Below are 17,601 nucleotides of genomic sequence, written 5' to 3' on the forward strand. Positions count from 1 at the left end.
CTGGAGCACAAGTCTGATGGGGAGCGGCTGAGGGAGCTGGGGGTGTTTGGTCTGGAGAAGAGGAGGCTGAGGGGAGACCTGATCGCCCTCTACAACGACCTGAAAGGAGGGTGTAGTGAAGTTGAGGTCATCTCCTCTCCCAAGTAACAAGTGATAGGATGAGAGGAAATGGCCTCAAGTTGCACCAGGGGAGGTTTAGATTGGATGTTAGGAAGAATTTCTTCCCCGAAAGGATTGTCAAGCACTGGAAGAGGCTCCCCAGGGAAGTGGTGGAGTCCCCACCCCTGGAGGCATTTAAAAGAGGTGTAGACATGGTGCTTAGGGACATGGGTTAGTGGTGGGCTTGGCCGTACTGGGTTAACGGTTGAACTCGATGACCTTAAAGGTCTTTTCCAACCTAAAAGATTCTGTGATTCTATTTGGAGGATTGCAGATGGATGGGATACTGCGACCTTACGGACACAGATAGCACCTTTTGGCTGGATCAAACCTAGAGGCATGTCAGTGCTCAGGAGCCGTGAAGAGAGAGGCCTCGATACCTCACGTCTCCACGTGTCTTTCGGTTGATTTGGGTTATTTAAGCACTTCTTTCTAGTGCTGGCTTCCCCCCATCCAGCAGTGTGTGGTGTGAGCTGACGAGCACTTCACAGACGTGTCAGTCAGGCTTGTGTCCTCAGTTTGGTGTTGTTTTAATCTGTGTGGTTTGGTTTTTTTTTCCCTCAGTAATGATCATGCAAGAATGTAGCTTAAAAAATGGTATAGTAAATCAGAAATAGCAGTACAGCTGCCAGAAGAATGAGTTCTTCCTTTTCTCTGTGTTGCAGGGCAGGGATATTCCTTCAATATTTTTTTCTTCCTCGTGTAAAAATATCATCCTACAGTTTAGGTGGTTTGCTTGGAAATCATTTACAAAAAAAAAAAAATCTAGATTACTGACAACCCCCATGGTAATGTAAGAGTCGGTCCTGACTTGTGACTGGAATATGAAAATATAGCTGCCAGTGAGCTGATGTTTGGCATAGGGGGATTTTAATAGCAGATCTCCTGTGTGTGTTTTACCCTGCCATCTGTAACTGAGGCTTTGTGGCTTGTTCAGAGACCAGAGCATGGGAGACGATGCATGCCATGAAACAGCAGTACCGGGCGTGTGGTGCTGTGAAGCAGTAAAGATGCTCTTATATAAAACGCTGAGCAAATGCCATCACTCTTCGTTTCGAAATTGAAATTTCTGGGGCTGTTGTTGCTTTGGGAATTATTTTGTTTATTTGTCTCCAGTGTGAGATCTATGTGTCTGTTGAAAAATGCAAGAAAAGATTCAACAGTATCATCGAGAGTAATTATTTACTTGCTTCACCAGATATTCTTACTAATCACTTCCAGCAATTTGCAGAAAATACATGAAATGGGAAACTTCCCTGGCCTCTCATCCTTGCTACGGAGGCAGATTAAAAACCTGCTTCCCAACCGCTGTGTTGAAGATTGTTCCCCTAATGACTGTCATTGTTTGAAAGCTGCAGTGAGCCACAGTTGTCAAGATATTAATGAGAGATTAAACCATTTTCTCCTGAAGCAGCCTCTGCCCTCCTACGTATTGCTGGGACTCGGTCTAATGCCAATTAATAATATTACTGTGGTTGAGTTGGCCAGCAGCGCTGCGGCAGAGCTGGCTGTTGATGGAGATGTGCCTAGCCATCCTGTCCCACGTGCCAGTTCCTCTGGCTGCTTTTAAATAGAAATTTATCTCTTTAATCCACACAGGTGATCGAAACGAAGACTGAAGTGACTTCAGAACACGAAGATTTTGCATACAACAGTCTGAAGGTGAGTGAGGAGCTCATACTTAGTGCTGTAACTTATCGGATGGCTCCAACAGCCCGAAGAAATTGTCTGAATGTGGTAATAACCCAAAACCTCCTGTAATCGGCTCTGACTATTAGAGATGGCAGCTGGAAAGCTGTAGCTCTCCATCAGCTCCTGGGCCTGGGGTGAGCTCACCAATGTTTCTCTCTGGGGCAACATCTGTTCTGCACTGGTCTGCCTGTTTCCGAGTCATCCACGGCAGTAACAAGCCCACTTACGGTGAAGTGCACCATTCCCACTGGGACTTTCTTGGGTTTCCTTTGACATGACACTGGAGGTCTCAACAGTTTCTTCTGCAGTAGGTGTGAATTCTCGTGGCTGAAGCCCAATGTGTTTCTTGTTCCAGGCTCCAAATCTGCTTCTTGTCTACTGTCCTTGAATTCCCAAGGTGCCACTCAGATCAAAACCAAATAAATCTGCTGCATGGATTGCAGTAATAGCCTCCATCTTCCAGCAGCAGTGCTGGTTGACCATAGTCATCTTGTGTCTTCCCAACTATTGCCCCCCCCTACAATTTGTCTTGTCCCTAAGCTTTGAATCCTTGCTGTTCTGCTTCCATCATTTTCTCCTTACGACATACAGAGCAACTGAAACCTGCTAGACTCCTATTGCGGCTTGTGTGAGTTGTGCCTTCCTGCTCTAACTGTACCCAAATACTTCTGGTCATGACTGTTAGGCCATTTCTTATATCCTGCTGATCCTCAGAAAACCAGTTTCTAGGGCAGGCTTTGTAAAGGAAATTTTTTTTTTTTTCAGTGCAGACCTGCATCATTTCAGATGCTCTTTCTCTCCCCATACCCTTAACAAATATTGCAATACAACTGAGAAATCCAGAGGAATGTATGTTACCTAGGATAACATCATACTAAACCATCTGATGGTAGTAATACCAATTTTTGCTGTCTGCATCATCTCCTCCGAAGGATGCAAAAAAGCAGAAATTAGAGAGGGGAAGGATGTATGTTCAGCCCTTGCCAAGAGCATACCTCCAGCAGTAGCTTTTTCTGGCACTTAGTCTTCCAACTTTTAGTCTCTAAGCGCAATATGTGTTGCACTTGCTAGACGTGCTTTTTGTGATTGAAGGAAACCCTGCGGAGTGTCGTTAGTACCGCTGAAGGGTGGCAGGAGCTTTAAGATCATTGCCCAAGTGTCTTCCAGTTGGTTCAGCGTGGCTATGGAAGTTTTAAGTTACTTGACCTTGTAAAGCAAAGTGAGGTTGCAGTTGGGAAGCGGAAAACCCAGCAGATGAGAACCACCACCTTCTTAAATGACTTCTGGAGTTTCGACTTCTGTGTGAATTGACAAATTGTGTTTTCTTCAGGTTTTAACTCGGGAAGTTCAGAATGGAAATATTAATTTTGGATTTTCCTACTTTCTACATTCCTAACACACTAACATGCTTAGTCCTACGTATCTAACAAACCTTAATAACTCTCTATTAATACTATTTCATAAGAATAGGTAGCATGTGTTACGAAAAAAACAGCGTTCTTTAAACTTTAACCTCAAACAGGTGGAAAATGAACTTGCAAGGAAACACATCTCAGTTATTTAGTGGCAAGAGTTTCTCTTTAAAGATTCTCCAGCACAAGATTCTTGCTGGAGTTGCAGGAAAATGACCTGAGGGTTGCAACAAGGAACAACCAGGTCTACGAGCTTGCTTTAACGCAGTGCAGACCTGCACCGACCAGCTGTAGCCCATGATATTTTGGATACCGACATGTTGGGTGACTGTCAGTCTAGGAAGAGCTGACGTCGCTTTGAAAAGCAAGGAGCAATTCTTTCAAATGCCAGAGTGAGATGCAACCCCTTGTCCTAAAGGAAAGGATTTTGCATTCCCTATAGGTGGGTTGACCTGAGAGGAACCACTGAAAAAGAAAGAGAAATACAGCTTACTGGTGTTTTCTCCACTTCTGAATATGGGACACCGCCTGAAGTCTCCATCTGCAACGAGAGCATGCCTTACTGCTGACTTTGAGTGCTGCTTTTCCCTCCTTCCCCCATGACAGCTGCGTCTATGTCCATAACAAAGCTCTTCCTCTCTTCTATTTCTTCTGCTAATCTTTATCTCAAATATTTATACTATCTCTGGCTCCTTCAAAAGTCGTGTTGTAATTAGATTTATTTTTCCTTTTTGCCAGCTTAAAAAGTCTTTCTCTTGGGGAACTAGGCTTGAGGTGTCTAAAAGCTTACACGCAGAAAACTCTTCCTGTGGATGCTCTTGGATTGTCCATGAGATACCAACTTACGGAGGAGGAAGGGATGTTGGCTTTTCGCCACTGATGCACGATCTTTTGGGAACTGGGACTCCTTAGGTGGTTTAGAAAGATTTCCGAAGGTTTTAGAAAGGTGGCTGCAGTGTCTTTTCAGAAACCAGTATATTTCCCTGAAATGATTATGGATATGAATTTTGAGCTAGCTGAGGTGTGAAGAGTTGTTATTGATGCAGTGGAACAACTCATCGTGGTGTAGGAGTCTTGCACTGGATGGGGGAGAGATGCTTGGATAAGGTCATGATTTGGATAAAATCAGTTTGGTTTGGATAATAGGAGTGAAAATATATGAATACAATAAAAATGTAAATGTAAGTATATGCATTATTTTAAAATAATGCATACAAATATCAGTTTGGGTAAACATAATAAATATGATTATTGCCGAAGAGCAGGTTTTGTTGGGGTTAAGGATGTTCTGGGTCTTGTTCAGTACTTTGTGACCTAAGTCTTCACTGCTTCTGTTTGCTTTTGAGTCCCATTCATGATATTTTTGACATGCACAGCCCCTCGAGTGGGGCAATGCAAGGTGTGGGTGTTAGTGGATGGCCGTGCGGGCTTGGTTTTTGCAACCAGCACGTGGTGTGCTACTTCATACATGTCTACTGTCATCTAGCTTTGTGTCTTGGTGTAATTATCCTGTACTGTCACGGCACCCACGATGGCAGGGATTTGCTTTTGGGATTAGCTTTTGGTGGGGAGCCTGTTCTTGGTGCAGATGTTGACGGAGGGATGCAAGTGAGGCACAGTCCTTCCTTAGAGAGGCTCGTCTGGATAAGGGTTGGTTGTTTCTTTCTGTAACGCTGCAAAGAAATGTGAGAAACTCGGCCTAACACTGATATGTTGACAGCAGGTATAAATTATGTGTCCTTTGTAAGGGATAAATAGAGTTTTCAGTAGATGCTATCCCCAAATATGCCCAGCCAGGTGTTTGGTTAGCCATGATGCAGGGCTGGAGGGATGTGAAACATCTTCCTGGTGGGAGGTATGTGCCTGAGTCACACCTGTACAACCAAAAGTTCCCCACTGAAAAATGGATTTTCCAGCTTGTTTTTTCAGACTGGGAAAGTGGGAGTGGGAATGAAAGCACCAAGGAGTCCTTGCCCTGACCTTGTATTCCTAGGAGGAGTGCAATACATAATTTGATTTCTTGTTCTTCGCACAGCTGGGATGTTTGCTTCATCCGTTAGACTTGGAAGGTCATCATAAAATGAGCTTCTGGAGGATTTTATTTTCTTTTCCTATCGAGTACCAGAAATAGAAGAGAGGGCAAATTCCTGGCATGGTGGTGCTAACCTCCGATTTACACCGGCTCATACTTCCCCCAGCACTGCTATATAAGTCCCTTCCTAAAGAGTGAGGCTGTTTCCATCACCGTTAGTGCTTGGGTACCCCTTTCACACCTCCATAATGCTGTACGTGTTGGGACAAGTGTGAGTTCAAGTTCAGGATGTTCTGACTATATAACACGTCAAATAAATCAGCGCGATTAGACTATGCTGAAGAAAGAGCATTTCTCACAGCGCAAGTAGAAATCTCCCTTTCCACGTTCAAAGCATTTTATTTTAGCTTCTGTTCTGCCATCACTGATGCTGGTACAAAAAGGGTGTACGGGCAGGGGACAATAGACATCTTGCCCGTGTCTATAATTATTTTTAACATTGCTCCATGAAATCCACCCAGAAGGGAGTAGGGAATGAATGTAAATGTAAACTCTGAAATGAGTCCAAGGCATGGGGTCGTGGAGCAGAGTTGTTGGTTATCGCTTGCTTTCCTCATCTTCCTGGCTTTGTTTCTAACCAGAGCTCAGCTTGATACAACCAATCCCTGGAGTTAGCAGCGTGACTGACCCATCAAAAAAATAAAAAGAGAAGGAGAGAAGGGCAAGAGAAGGAGGAAAGGAAGGAAAAGGAAAAGCAGGAGTCTTATTCAGCAAATAACAAAAATCACAGAAGAGCCAGTTCTGTAGAAAAGCAGGTAACTGCTTTCGTTTTACCCTTTACCTGTCTCTGAGCATGATCAGAAAAGAGTAGAAAGGGAATCGATGCTTTAGCCACACGGCAAGAAGAGTTAAACCCAGTTTGGTATTGATTCCCCACCGCACGCACACTTTTCAAACTCTTGTTTTAAAAAACAGGTGTAGAAAAGGCAGTGTCTCGTATGCTCCTTCTGCTGAGCTGTGGTTAATGTGGATGTGGAGGAATTGCTGGATCTAATGCACTTCTTTCTTTTTTTTTTTAAATGACAGATGGTATAAAGTACCTGAATACTCTCCGTTACTGATAGCGTTTGTTCAGCTAGGACTCTGCCAGCTGTCCAGATGCCAGATCAGCCATTCTGTTCACACCTCTGCTGTGCTAAGGCATGCTATTTATAATTTGTAAGGATTTATAATTATAACACCCATTTCCTATGGAAACTGAGTTTACACAGCTGCGCTAGCTACACACTGTATAAATTGCCACCATCCCCCCCAAGGCATTTTTGGATTCATTAGCTTGCCTCAGCCAAAGCTGATAATGAAGCAGATATCCCGTAGAGAAGAGGGATTGTGCAAGAAAGCTGTGGAAAGGGTCAAAAGGCAGCGAGGGAGAAAGAAGTGTCTGGATCGCAGTGGGGGAAAGAGCTTGTGCTAGTGTAGACCCTAGAGAATCCACATGGATGGAGGTCGGTCCCTAGGAAAGAGCTGACCCCAAATCAGTCAGACACCAGACTTTGTCAGCTCGCTTCGAGATGTCTCGGGTTTTGCCACATGGTAGTTGGATACAGATCCTGTTGAGTTTTGACGTTGTCCGAAAGGTCTGGGTGCATGGGGATGGGAGAGAACAGTCCTGGGTGCCACCGTGCAGCTGGTGACAGAGGATTCGGTGCAAAGAGAAGGTGGGTTGGTGGGATTTGGGCTGTGAGCAGGACCCCCAGGAGTCTGGCTCCGTTCCCATCTGTCACCCATAGCAAGGACTGCCTCACCTGCAGGAGCAAAGCTGGGATGCTCCAGGTGGGTTTTGGGAGCTGGTGAAGAGCTGCCAAAGGTGGTGTCACCACCTGCTTCATGGCGAAATACTGAAATAAAGACTGTCTTGGCTGCTGGAGTTCTATTTTTCTGTCTTTTACTGTCATGCAAAAAGCCCTTTTGTTGTCTCAGCAAACACGGCGATGCTCGTGCATCGTTATTCAGGAGAAGCAGTTGGCGTCAAACTTGTACAATATTGCCCTTGCCTGTCAAATGCCAGCAGCTGACGAGACATCAGGGTGAGAAAATCCTCCAACTGCAAACATTGCACAGGGGTGAGGGAATTACAAAATGTGTGAGAAAAGAAGCTGTAGTGGGAATTCACACAGCCGTTGCTCACCTAACAGGACATCTGCCATGATGAAGGGTTGTGTAAATTGGCATCTTCTGGCTTATCTAATGAATATGAAAGATGAGCTAAACGTTGTAGGGTCTGTGGTGATCTCTTGATTGAGAAGGAAAAGGGGTGGAGAAGAAACAAATGTGTTTGCCTTCTCTAACAGCTGGCTTTTGTGTTTAAAAATAATGGCAACAAATAAAAAATCTCCCCTGTGTCACCCCGTAGTGTTGTTATTAAATAGCAACAGGCTACTGATCGCAGCAAAAATCTTTTCTGAACCACACATAGTTGGACTGGCAGCAAAATCTAGATTCTGGCATGAATTGATCGTTCGGCTGTGATCATCGATAATTGAGTTACCTTAGAGGCATCTCAGAAGAGGATGAGGTGCTGCAAGAGTTTATCTAAACTAGTTAATGACTTGATATTTTCCAGAGGCAAGAGCTGGAGTCAGAGAACAAGAAGCTGAAAAATGAACTTAATGAGCTGAGGAAAGCTATCGCAGACCGAGCAACCCAGAACAACTCCTGCAACGATATTCAGGACAGTTATAACCTCTTACTGAATCAACTGAAATCGGCCAACGAGGAGTTGGAAGTGCGGAAGGAAGAGGTGCTCATCCTGAGGACGCAGATTATGAAGGCAGCCCAGCAAAAAGAGACAGGGAAAAACATGGTAATTGAGAGGGTATTGATTTTCTTTTCCTTTTCCCATTCTGTTGCTGAAAATTCACTGCCTGCATGGATGCCATTTCTGCTTTGGTAGGTTCAGGGTGTCAGGATGGCTCGGGGGGGTTATAGGAGGTTCAGCCTATGGAAGATACAGTCCATGACGTCATTTCAGACAGCCCAAGACCATATGTCCCGTGGTGGTCTGTACTGCTGTAAGGTGCTTGACCCCATACCTGCTGACGTCTGGCCAGCCCACACCAAGGAAGAACTTCTCCAACCTCACACCAAGGTGTGGTGGTCTGAGATATTCCCGGTGGGGTGTTGTGACAACTGCCTTATTCTGCGAGGAAATAGGATGGGGGAAAAGAACTTCGGGACCAGATTCTGCTCACTTGATGCTGGTGCGGCTGTCATGTGTTTCTACTGGTGCGTAGGCGAGAAAAGAGCCGCTCACCATCACAGTCCTTGGAGGGTTTTTTGTTTAGAACCTGTTCTGATGGAAGAGTCCATCTTCTGAAAACTCTCGCTTAGGCTTTTTAATTCACCGCCTTATCATTCCTCGAGGTTTTGGTATGTTTTGTATTTCAGACCACACACCCTCCTTATCTCGCTCTCACGTTCACTGCAGCCTCCTTCCATCTCCTAATCTCTGCTGCTGTCTGTTTGCATACGTAGGAGTTCCTAGGAACTCTCTAGTCCGGTGGATGCCCTGAGGAAGCTCTATTAAGGGTGGTTGGGAGTTGTTTGGTAACAGGAACTTTGAAAGACAGGAGGAGGTGCGCAGGATGTCATGCTTCTGGTTTTTGCATGTTAAATTTAGGAGAACATCACCACCAATGCCAGCTGGCCGAACAGTGACAAGCACATTGATCAGGAGGACGCGATTGAAGCCTACCAGGGGATGTGCGAGACGAACCGGTAAGTCTGACCAAAATTTTTCCAGCTGCAGAAGGAGCTGGCCAAAGTGTGAAAGATGAGATCCAGATCAAAATTAACAAAACATTTTGGAGAGTTACCAGCTTCTGGATTGTGTTCTGGACCTTGGGTCAAGGGTGAGCCATAAAGACGGGTGAGGAGCCTTTGTTGTTGAGGCAGTGTGTCACCAGGGGAGAGGAGATACTGGGCAGGTAGAAAAGCCAACATGGGAGTGAGCAAAACTGGATTTTGACTTTGCTTCCAGTACATAAACAGTAGCAAGACTAGGATTTGGGATATATTTAAGAGTTTCTTATTTCAAATAAGTCCTCATGCTATGCTGGGAAGACAGCACCTCTCGTTTTCCCAGAGGTGAAAGCCCGTGATGGTGAACTGAGCTAACGAACACATGCTATATTGTCTGGCAACACCTGTGTTATTGGTTTTCTTGCATCTAAACCGAGAGTTGGGAACATTTGTTTGATTACAGGTTTCCCATAGCGAAGGTTAATATTGTGAACGTGTGTCTGTCCTTACAGTAACAGTGGGCTTATATTGTGAGGCATTAAATCAATCCTTACAGCTATCCAGGAGGACATTAAATAAAAAGTAGCATCTTGCAAGAAGGCAAAATTACATGGATTAAACAGCAAGATAATATGCAAGATAAATATTCATTTTATTGCAAGGAAATTGAATGTTCATCTCATTTTCTTTTGGCAAATAGAGATGTTTGAGGCTTTTTTCTGAAATAATTTGAGTTCAGACCTAACCATTGTGGATTAGTGGCTTTTAATAGCACAGTATACTTTGCCACTTTGTAAACCGGTTGCAAAAGCTTGTTAGCAGTCCAGGCTGGGAAAGACCAGGACTTAATTAGGGTTTTATTCATACCTGTATGAATATGAGCAAAGACATACCATCTTGGAATGCAGTATGAAACATTGCGAAGAGTTGTTTAATGCTTTCAGAACTGGATGGCCAAAAAGGTGCAATGGGAAATCCACATGCCCAGATTGATGGGCAAAAATTCAATGTATATACAGCTGTGCGGTCAACTTTGGTCATCACGTCTGTGCTGTATGTCTCCCAAATTTCTGCCGTAGTATGGGCTGGATTTTCTGACTTTGCGTCTGTTTTACTTGTTGGGAAAGCCCTAGGAGAACCTGTGGAGATCTCTCCAGTTACCTCCTGTGAGTACAAAGATGGGCTTGCTGGAAGGGCTGGGTTCCACACGCGTTGCATTTAAACATAGCTTAAAATGCTGATGGCTGGACTGAGGCTCTGCCCGCTGTAGTTCTGCCAGCTTTTACTTTGGCCCGGGGACCTGGAAGAGTGGGGACTGTTGGGGTCCAGGACTCTGGTGACACTGGTTTTTCACCTGGGCATCGTGTCTGGCTGGATCAGGACATGTTTGGTTTTTTTTTTTTTTTTTTTATTTCTTGCCACTGAATATTTGCTTTCCTGACGTAAACTCGCTGATGAAATTTCTGCCCCTCCTGCAGCAGAGGTGATGAAATTGATTTAAACGTCACCTTTTTGTCAGTAAGTCAACGGAGCTTAATGTGCTTCCTACTGCAAGGTGTGGGTTTTGGTCACTTAATTCTGTGGATAGGCCAAGGGGCAATGGCTTTAAACTGGAAGAGGGAAGATTTAGATGAGATACAAGGAAGAAATCCTTCCCGGTGAGGGTGGTGAGGCAGTGGCAGAGGTTGCCCAGAGAAGCTGTGGCTGCCCCATCCCTGGAAGTGTTCAAGGCCAGGTTGGATGGGGCTGTGAGCAACCTGGTCTGGTGGGAGGTGTCCCTGCCCATGGCAGGGGGTTGGAACTGGATGGGCTTTAGGGTCCCTTCCAACCAAACCATTCTGTGATTCTATGATATGATGATGATTTTCTCTTATTCCAGCTTTCTCCTGGAGCTGTGGGCACTGGTATGGGATGCGAAATCCCATTGTCAGGCACAGCTTTAATTACTCCCTAGACTGCATTTTCCAGCGTGCGCATGTAGGCATGGTTAGTTTTGTGTTCAGGTGTTGGCGAAGGAGTTGGAGTCAATAAGAAGAGTTGCTACTTTCACAGAGCGTGCGTCTGACCAGGTTGTATCACTGGTCCCCAATAATAATTGATATTTTGCCATCCCGGAGTACGCGTTGTCCTCTTTCGCTCAGCCTGCCAGGAGACTCCGGTCCTTCTTCAGCCTTTCTGGTTTCCGGACTTAACAACTTCTGCAGGGAGGATTGAATCAAACGCAGAAATGATCAAAAATGCTGCAATGATCTAATTTTCCACAAGAGTACAAACGTCTTTCCTTGCAATTGCAGAGGTGAGCTGCAATTTAAGAAGTTCATGTGATCGGGCCTTGGTGGGTTTTGGCCTCTTGAGATTTGGGAGGGTAAATCTGCAGTCTCCAGGCTCAGTTTCCTATTACCTCCATCGTCTAACTCTCGTATGAAGCTTGGCAGGAGCTTGGCTCTTGTAATACGGTAGCAGTAGCTCTACTTACTCCCACCCTGATTTTCTGCAGTGATTTATCCAATGGCTCATTAATCACCATCAGCTTCCCCATTGTATGGTTCCCTGTGCATTTGTTTGTATATCGGGTTGGTTTATAAGCTGTAGGCTGGAGTCGATGGCAAAAAAAACCAGCTGAAAACAAATGCTCAGGGAGCATGGATTATTGGATTTGGGGATATAAATTAACATTCCCTCCCCTAGCACAAATTTGCATTCGTACTTAGGCAAGCTCTTATACCCAAGTGTGTCAGCGTGTGAGAAATAAAACTGCTTTCTCTTTCTAATCTTGATCAATAAATATTTTAATGGAAAGCTCTTCTGGTGGGATTGTGATTCTGAAGTGGGATTAATAAGCAAGAGCCGCTTTTTCTCCCACTGCAAGACGCACTCCTATTTCTCTTTACGGCGATACCTCTTATTCTGTGGGCGGTTTCTAACCGAGGTGGATGCTCTTCCACTGATCCAGTCTGACCGATGTGGTAAAGCCGTGGTCCGCCCATGGGTGACTCCTAGCTTGAAGTCATCGCGTCTTAGCTGCTTAGGTTGGGGATGGAGCATGGCTTTTGGTGGGAGATAGACCTTTTATTCACTCTATCTCTATATAATCCAGGACATTTCAATACAGCAAAAAAGTGCCAGGTGCTGCTAACCCTGCCCATGTAGCAATTCTCTTTCTCCACGCTGCTCTCGGGGAAAAGCCCATCGATGCCAGGTTAAGGGGAAGTTTGAATTAAAAACAGCCCCTTATAAATGCAGTGAACTCAGCTTTCCCCCCCCCTTTTTTTTTTTTCCCCATGCTGACTTTCAGCTGCTAAAGAGAAAAGCATCAAGTTAGTTTCCGACTAATTTTCTGCTTCAGTAACTGAATGTAAAGCTAAGTAGGCTTTTTGTTCCCCGTTTCGGTTCTTGGGATCTTTCTTTCAAGCCTGTTTGATCTCGGTGGAAACTAGAGCCAACAAAAGACCAGGTGATGATTTTAGAGATAATAACCTGGCAGCTCAAAGGAGATAAGGCTTAGTCTTTGAAATTAATTTCTGTGATAACTTCCAAGTGATTTCTGTCCAGTACATGGCTTTTTTTAAATTTTTTTATTTTTCCTCTGGATAAGTCCCACCTGCACCTGCAGTGCAAAGTGAAAGGCTGATGCTGGCTTCACGTGGAGGATGCTTTTGCAGCTGGAAGAGGCCATCGCAAGGAAAAGAGTTCATATCTCTCCTCACCGCTCTCCAATGCGTCTCTTCTTATCACTGCTTCCCACTCTGTCGTGTATCTAATACGGGATGTGCATTAGTTTTACATTAATTAAAAAAAAAAAGAGGCATATCTGTCTTTGAAAATGAAATGCCCCTTCTTCTTTATTAAGAGACGATAATTATCTGAAGATGCTAAAATTAACATCTCTGGGGTTTGGTGTACGTGCCCCTCCTTTAAGCTACTTGGAGGAGGGGAGGGAGGCTGGAATTGGGCAGGAATTTCTCTCCCGTATATGAAGGCAGTTTGCCAAGTGCAGATCACCAGCTGCTCCCTCAGACCTCCAAGATAAGGATAAAGGAGAAATGAGGCTTTGCGAATCATGCCCTTTCAACTCCTTTCTGCCTTATTTGAGAGAAGGATTTACCCAGCGTTTTAGGAAATTATTTCAACACATGCTAATTAATCTAATTAGCTTGAAAGGACCCCTGTTGATATTTTTTTTTTTAATGTCTTGGTCAACATGAACTTCTGGGAGAAGGGGATCTCAATGATTTCTGAGTCAGTGCCGTGTCGACGGACATGGACTGAAGGCTTATTTCCCAGGGCAGTTTTATCTTTGTCTAACGGCACCCCCTTGAGCTGCTTTCTTCATTTCCCACAATGCATATGATTAAAAAAGGCAGGCAGGCTGTTTTTCAAAGGTTATACAGGAGAATACCTCTCTTAAAAACGCTGCTCATCCTGTGAGATTTCCCAGGATACGTAATAAATAGTGAGGATCCTTCCTGTTTTGTTTGTTGGTTTGGTTTTTTTCTTGGTTTTCAGTGCCTAGATATATGTTCTGTTAAGATTATCTAAACCAAAAAAAATACCCTACTAACAAATTGACCCAAACCAGACCAAGAAACCTCCCTGTATCTGTCAGCCTACAGACCCTTATAGAAACCTACTCTTTGTGGGATAAAAACAAGGTTTTAATTTAAATTCATACATACGGCTTTAACCAGATGAATTTTCCAAACGTTAATGCCTGAAACGTTTGCTACTTTTGAGAAAAGTCACGGTCGTACACCAGGATGGAAGGGATGTATCAGCTGTCTGCCGCGGTGGGACACTTCTGGAGGCCTTTTGTGGTAATGCTGCACCACCACATTTCTCACTGCTTTCGTCATCTGAAAATTTGCTATAGAAAGGGGGTTTTTCCACTTAAATACGCAGAGCTTTCCTTGCCAGGGAATGGCATCTGCTACACCCCTTTTCAAAAAGGGAGATGCATGTTGGCTTAGTTCTTTTGTTTGTCTGAAAGTTTAATGATATATTAAGTGATTTGTTTGTTTGTGTTTTAAATTATTATTTCCAAAAAGAAAACCCGTTTTCTAACTCACATTGAAGCCAAGTAAAATCTTGCTGTAGCAAGTATTCCTGATCAGGTCGACCAGCTTACATCACTCATTTATAATGTCTTCAGCACCTCATGAAAGAAGATGAATGAGTTTCCTGTGTTTTATAACTTAACAGGTTGGGGTTTGGGTTTTTTTTAAAAGGAAACTTTTATTATTAAAGTGAAATGAGACTTTTCTGGGCGTTTTTCTGCCTGAATGGATACAGAGGAGATTTGATCTCATATGGATGTAAGGAAACAAAACATCCAAGGGATGTTGGGACCGAAGGTTGCTCTCAGGAAAGGCTGATGTGTTTGACTTGATGATCGAGGAGACCCTCGACTGAAGTAGAAGGAAGAGAATTTATTTTAGAGCAGTGGAAGTTGCGGCAGAAGGAAGGAAGTGGAGAAACTTGTCTTCAAAATGTCTTAGGAGTGAGATGTGCCAGAGCACGGAAGGTCTGGAAGAGGAGGGAGCTGTTCCAGGCTATCAGTATGCAATAAAATACGGGGTTGGGTTGTGTTTGCAGTGTGGGTTGGAAGTGCACGTGGGCTGTTGCAGCTCAAAAATAATTAATTTTTTGGGGAGGGGAAGCAAGGAAGCCTGTTGGGATCTGTTAAGGATCACTCTCTGCTTTTCGTTTTACCCCCTCTGTGTTTGGCCACCTCTTCCTTGCCTCTCCTGCTGATTTCTGCTCTCATTTCTCTCTCATGGACCTTGTTTCTCCTCCCTGGTTTTTAAGCATAAGGTTTTAATGAGGATTTGAGCTAACTGCTGTGGCACGGGCTTCCCAGCTTTCCCTTGCAATCAAATGGGAAACAATTTAACCACGCAGAAACAAAAACTCAGGCTCTGAGCTCCGGGAGTTGAGTTTTTTGGTAAAAACAGTAACATCTCAGGAACGATGATAACGTGCCGGGAGGTAGGACTTGGGTGATCTGCAATGATGCCTTCCGACCGGAATGATTTTGGGTACCGGTGTTGGCTGCGATGGGTTGGGGAGGAAAGGGCTGCACGAGGACACATTTTGCAGCTGGGGAGGGAGGAGAAACTCCAGTAGACAGGGCTGTCCTACAGGGCACGACCACCATGGTGGAAAAAGAAATATAATGTAATGAAAGTGTGCTTTTAAAAAAAAATAATTTTAATAAGGGTCCTGCACCTTTTCTCCTTCTATTGCAATTGACCTTTTGTCTTTCTCTATCCTCTTGTTTCCTTTTTCTGTCCTTTATTTCTAGCAAGACTGAGGACTGGGGGTATCTCAATGAAGACGGAGAACTCGGCTTGGCTTATCAAGGTTTAAAGCAAGTTGCCAGGTCAAACACTTTCTTCTTTTTTTTCCCCCCACTGCTTCTTCACCCCTCTCTCCCTTTCGCTTGCCCTTTTGTTTCTTTCTCTTCTTCTGCTCTGGTCCTGTTGCCCTCTCTAGGTCCTGTTGCCCTCTCTGAGAGCAACTGGAGGTAGGATATCCAAACCGGAGGAATTGAGACCCTCCTTTAATTTTCAGAGGAGTCGTTGCGATTCTAATTGGGCATTGCCGATGGTGGCTGAGCTGTGATTCAGTAAGAATTACGTTACATTAATTGAAAATTGTGTGATAAAGATGTTGGGAAGCTGTAATCTCCAGGGAGCCAAAAATTAAACCATTTTAGATGTTTTTTTTTTTTCTGAATTGCACTGAGATATAGCACCTCCCTAAAGTGTTTTCTCCCAATCCTTGACGTGTCAGAAGTGGAGTCCCCATGCTTGTATTGCTATGCCGTCTGCTTTGCATGCTCCCGGGGATCGTGCGCTCCCATCCATGCGTTGCCCGTAGGTATATGGGGGAAGGCACGTGGTGGACACCCAGTACCATCCTTCCACAACTCTCCCCATGTCCTGGTCTGGTGGGCAAATATCCCAACGGGACACACCGGGGCTGTGCCTGCAACCTCCGTATCTCCTGGGGATGCTGGTGACTCTGTAATGATCTCTCATCTCCAAGCTCATGAACGTTTAGAAACACAAATGGAGATTAAAGCAAGGGAGAAAGACTCCTGGGTTCGTCTCCTGGTTCAACGTGGTGCTTGGAAGAGCTGACAATTAAATGTTAATCAGTTTGTGCTCTCCTGCAGGGTGGTTATGAGGCTCCAATATGTATGATTTTTATAACAGATACGAAATGAGCTGATTAAGGACACTACGCTACAGAGAGGAAAAGTTAAACTTTTGTATAAAGTAGTCTAAAGTGGTCACATCTAGAGGGATCAGAGTAAAACCAGAAAATATCAGGAAAAATACCAGGGATGATTCATTTGTTTTTCAAAGCAATGTAGGAACCCAAGTTTGTAGGAGTGTGTTTTTCTGAGGGTGGCTCACGGTTAATCCGAAACCACATGAAGAAATAAAATGAAAATTAAGTACGTAATACTTATTTCATGGTGGGCCTGCGTTTTCCAAGCCTATTAAGAATATAAACCCTGACAACATGATTACGAGGCTGAATGCATTATTGCCCATGTTTCTATAGTTTGAAAATAACCTCTTCTATCTTTTGCAGGAAAATGGGAGTAGAAATCGGGTTGTTTAGATCTTCTAAAAACAACCAAAAAAAACCAAACTGGAGAATGATTAAATGCTGTTCATCCAGCAATCTTCCATAGAAAGCATGTGTTCTTTTATACAATCCTTAAAAAAAAAACAAACAGCAAACCAACAGCAACAACAAAAAAAACCCCCATGTTTAATTGTTCCTGCAGGGAAACAGTTCACAGACACGAATCTCCATGAATTTCCCAGCGGATCCAAAAGACTTGTAGCTTTTTCCCCACTGACACGGCTCCGTGTCTGTGCATGTCCATGGTAAACACGAAGCTATTCACCTCAGAGTCTTCCTCATCTTTGAGGATTGCCTTTTTCATCCGATGCCAGAGGAGCCGGAGCCCCTGAGCCGGGTGTGTGGCTGTCCGTAGCTCTGCCCAGGAGAGCCCATCCATGAGCTACAGCAAGGACATGGGCTTGGTTATCCACCTGGATCGTTCCTCCTCTCTGGCACCATCACCCTCTGTAGTCTGGGACTAATACTTTGCAGTTTCTGGCTTGATTTCCCTTACTCAGAGTCCTCATCCCTTCTGGAGTAATTTCTTGAGCAAGCTGGTGGACTAACGAGGAGATGTCCATTTAGCAGAGGGTAGGGGGTACCCTTAAAAAAAAAATAAATCATTGATCATGTCACTTGCCAGGTTTTTCAGCACGCCCATCAGCACGGGTGTGTACAGAAGGACAGTTAACATCTCCGTGATGAATCATTCTTCCGCTGGATTAACAAAGGCATTCTGGGTTTAGCAAACGGCTGGCTAATACATTAAATAAATGCCTTACGAACCCTTTAGCTCAAGATTTCCACCCCAGGGTTGTCCTTGTGCACGGGGCGCAGGGCAGGGCTGGAAGGGAGACCTGGTGT

At 44.4% G+C, this 17,601-nt stretch overlaps 1 protein-coding gene across 1 annotated transcript in view; it reads left to right on the forward strand.

Moving 5' to 3' along the window:
* MYO5B (myosin VB) overlaps positions 1 to 17,601 on the forward strand; it is a gene marked incomplete at its 5' end in the record, with an annotated part of 59,881 nt that overhangs the window by 30,097 nt on the left and 12,183 nt on the right. Inside the window, 4 exons of the mRNA XM_009698577.1 lie at positions 1,759 to 1,821; positions 7,919 to 8,158; positions 8,975 to 9,072; positions 15,398 to 15,475. Of these exons, the coding sequence (XP_009696879.1) occupies positions 1,759 to 1,821; positions 7,919 to 8,158; positions 8,975 to 9,072; positions 15,398 to 15,475 (479 nt within the window). The remainder of the gene's footprint in view (positions 1 to 1,758; positions 1,822 to 7,918; positions 8,159 to 8,974; positions 9,073 to 15,397; positions 15,476 to 17,601) is intronic.

This window comes from Cariama cristata, unplaced genomic scaffold (genome assembly GCF_000690535.1).
Source record: "Cariama cristata isolate BGI_N322 unplaced genomic scaffold, ASM69053v1 scaffold8444, whole genome shotgun sequence".
NCBI classification, from domain to species: domain Eukaryota; kingdom Metazoa; phylum Chordata; class Aves; order Cariamiformes; family Cariamidae; genus Cariama; species Cariama cristata.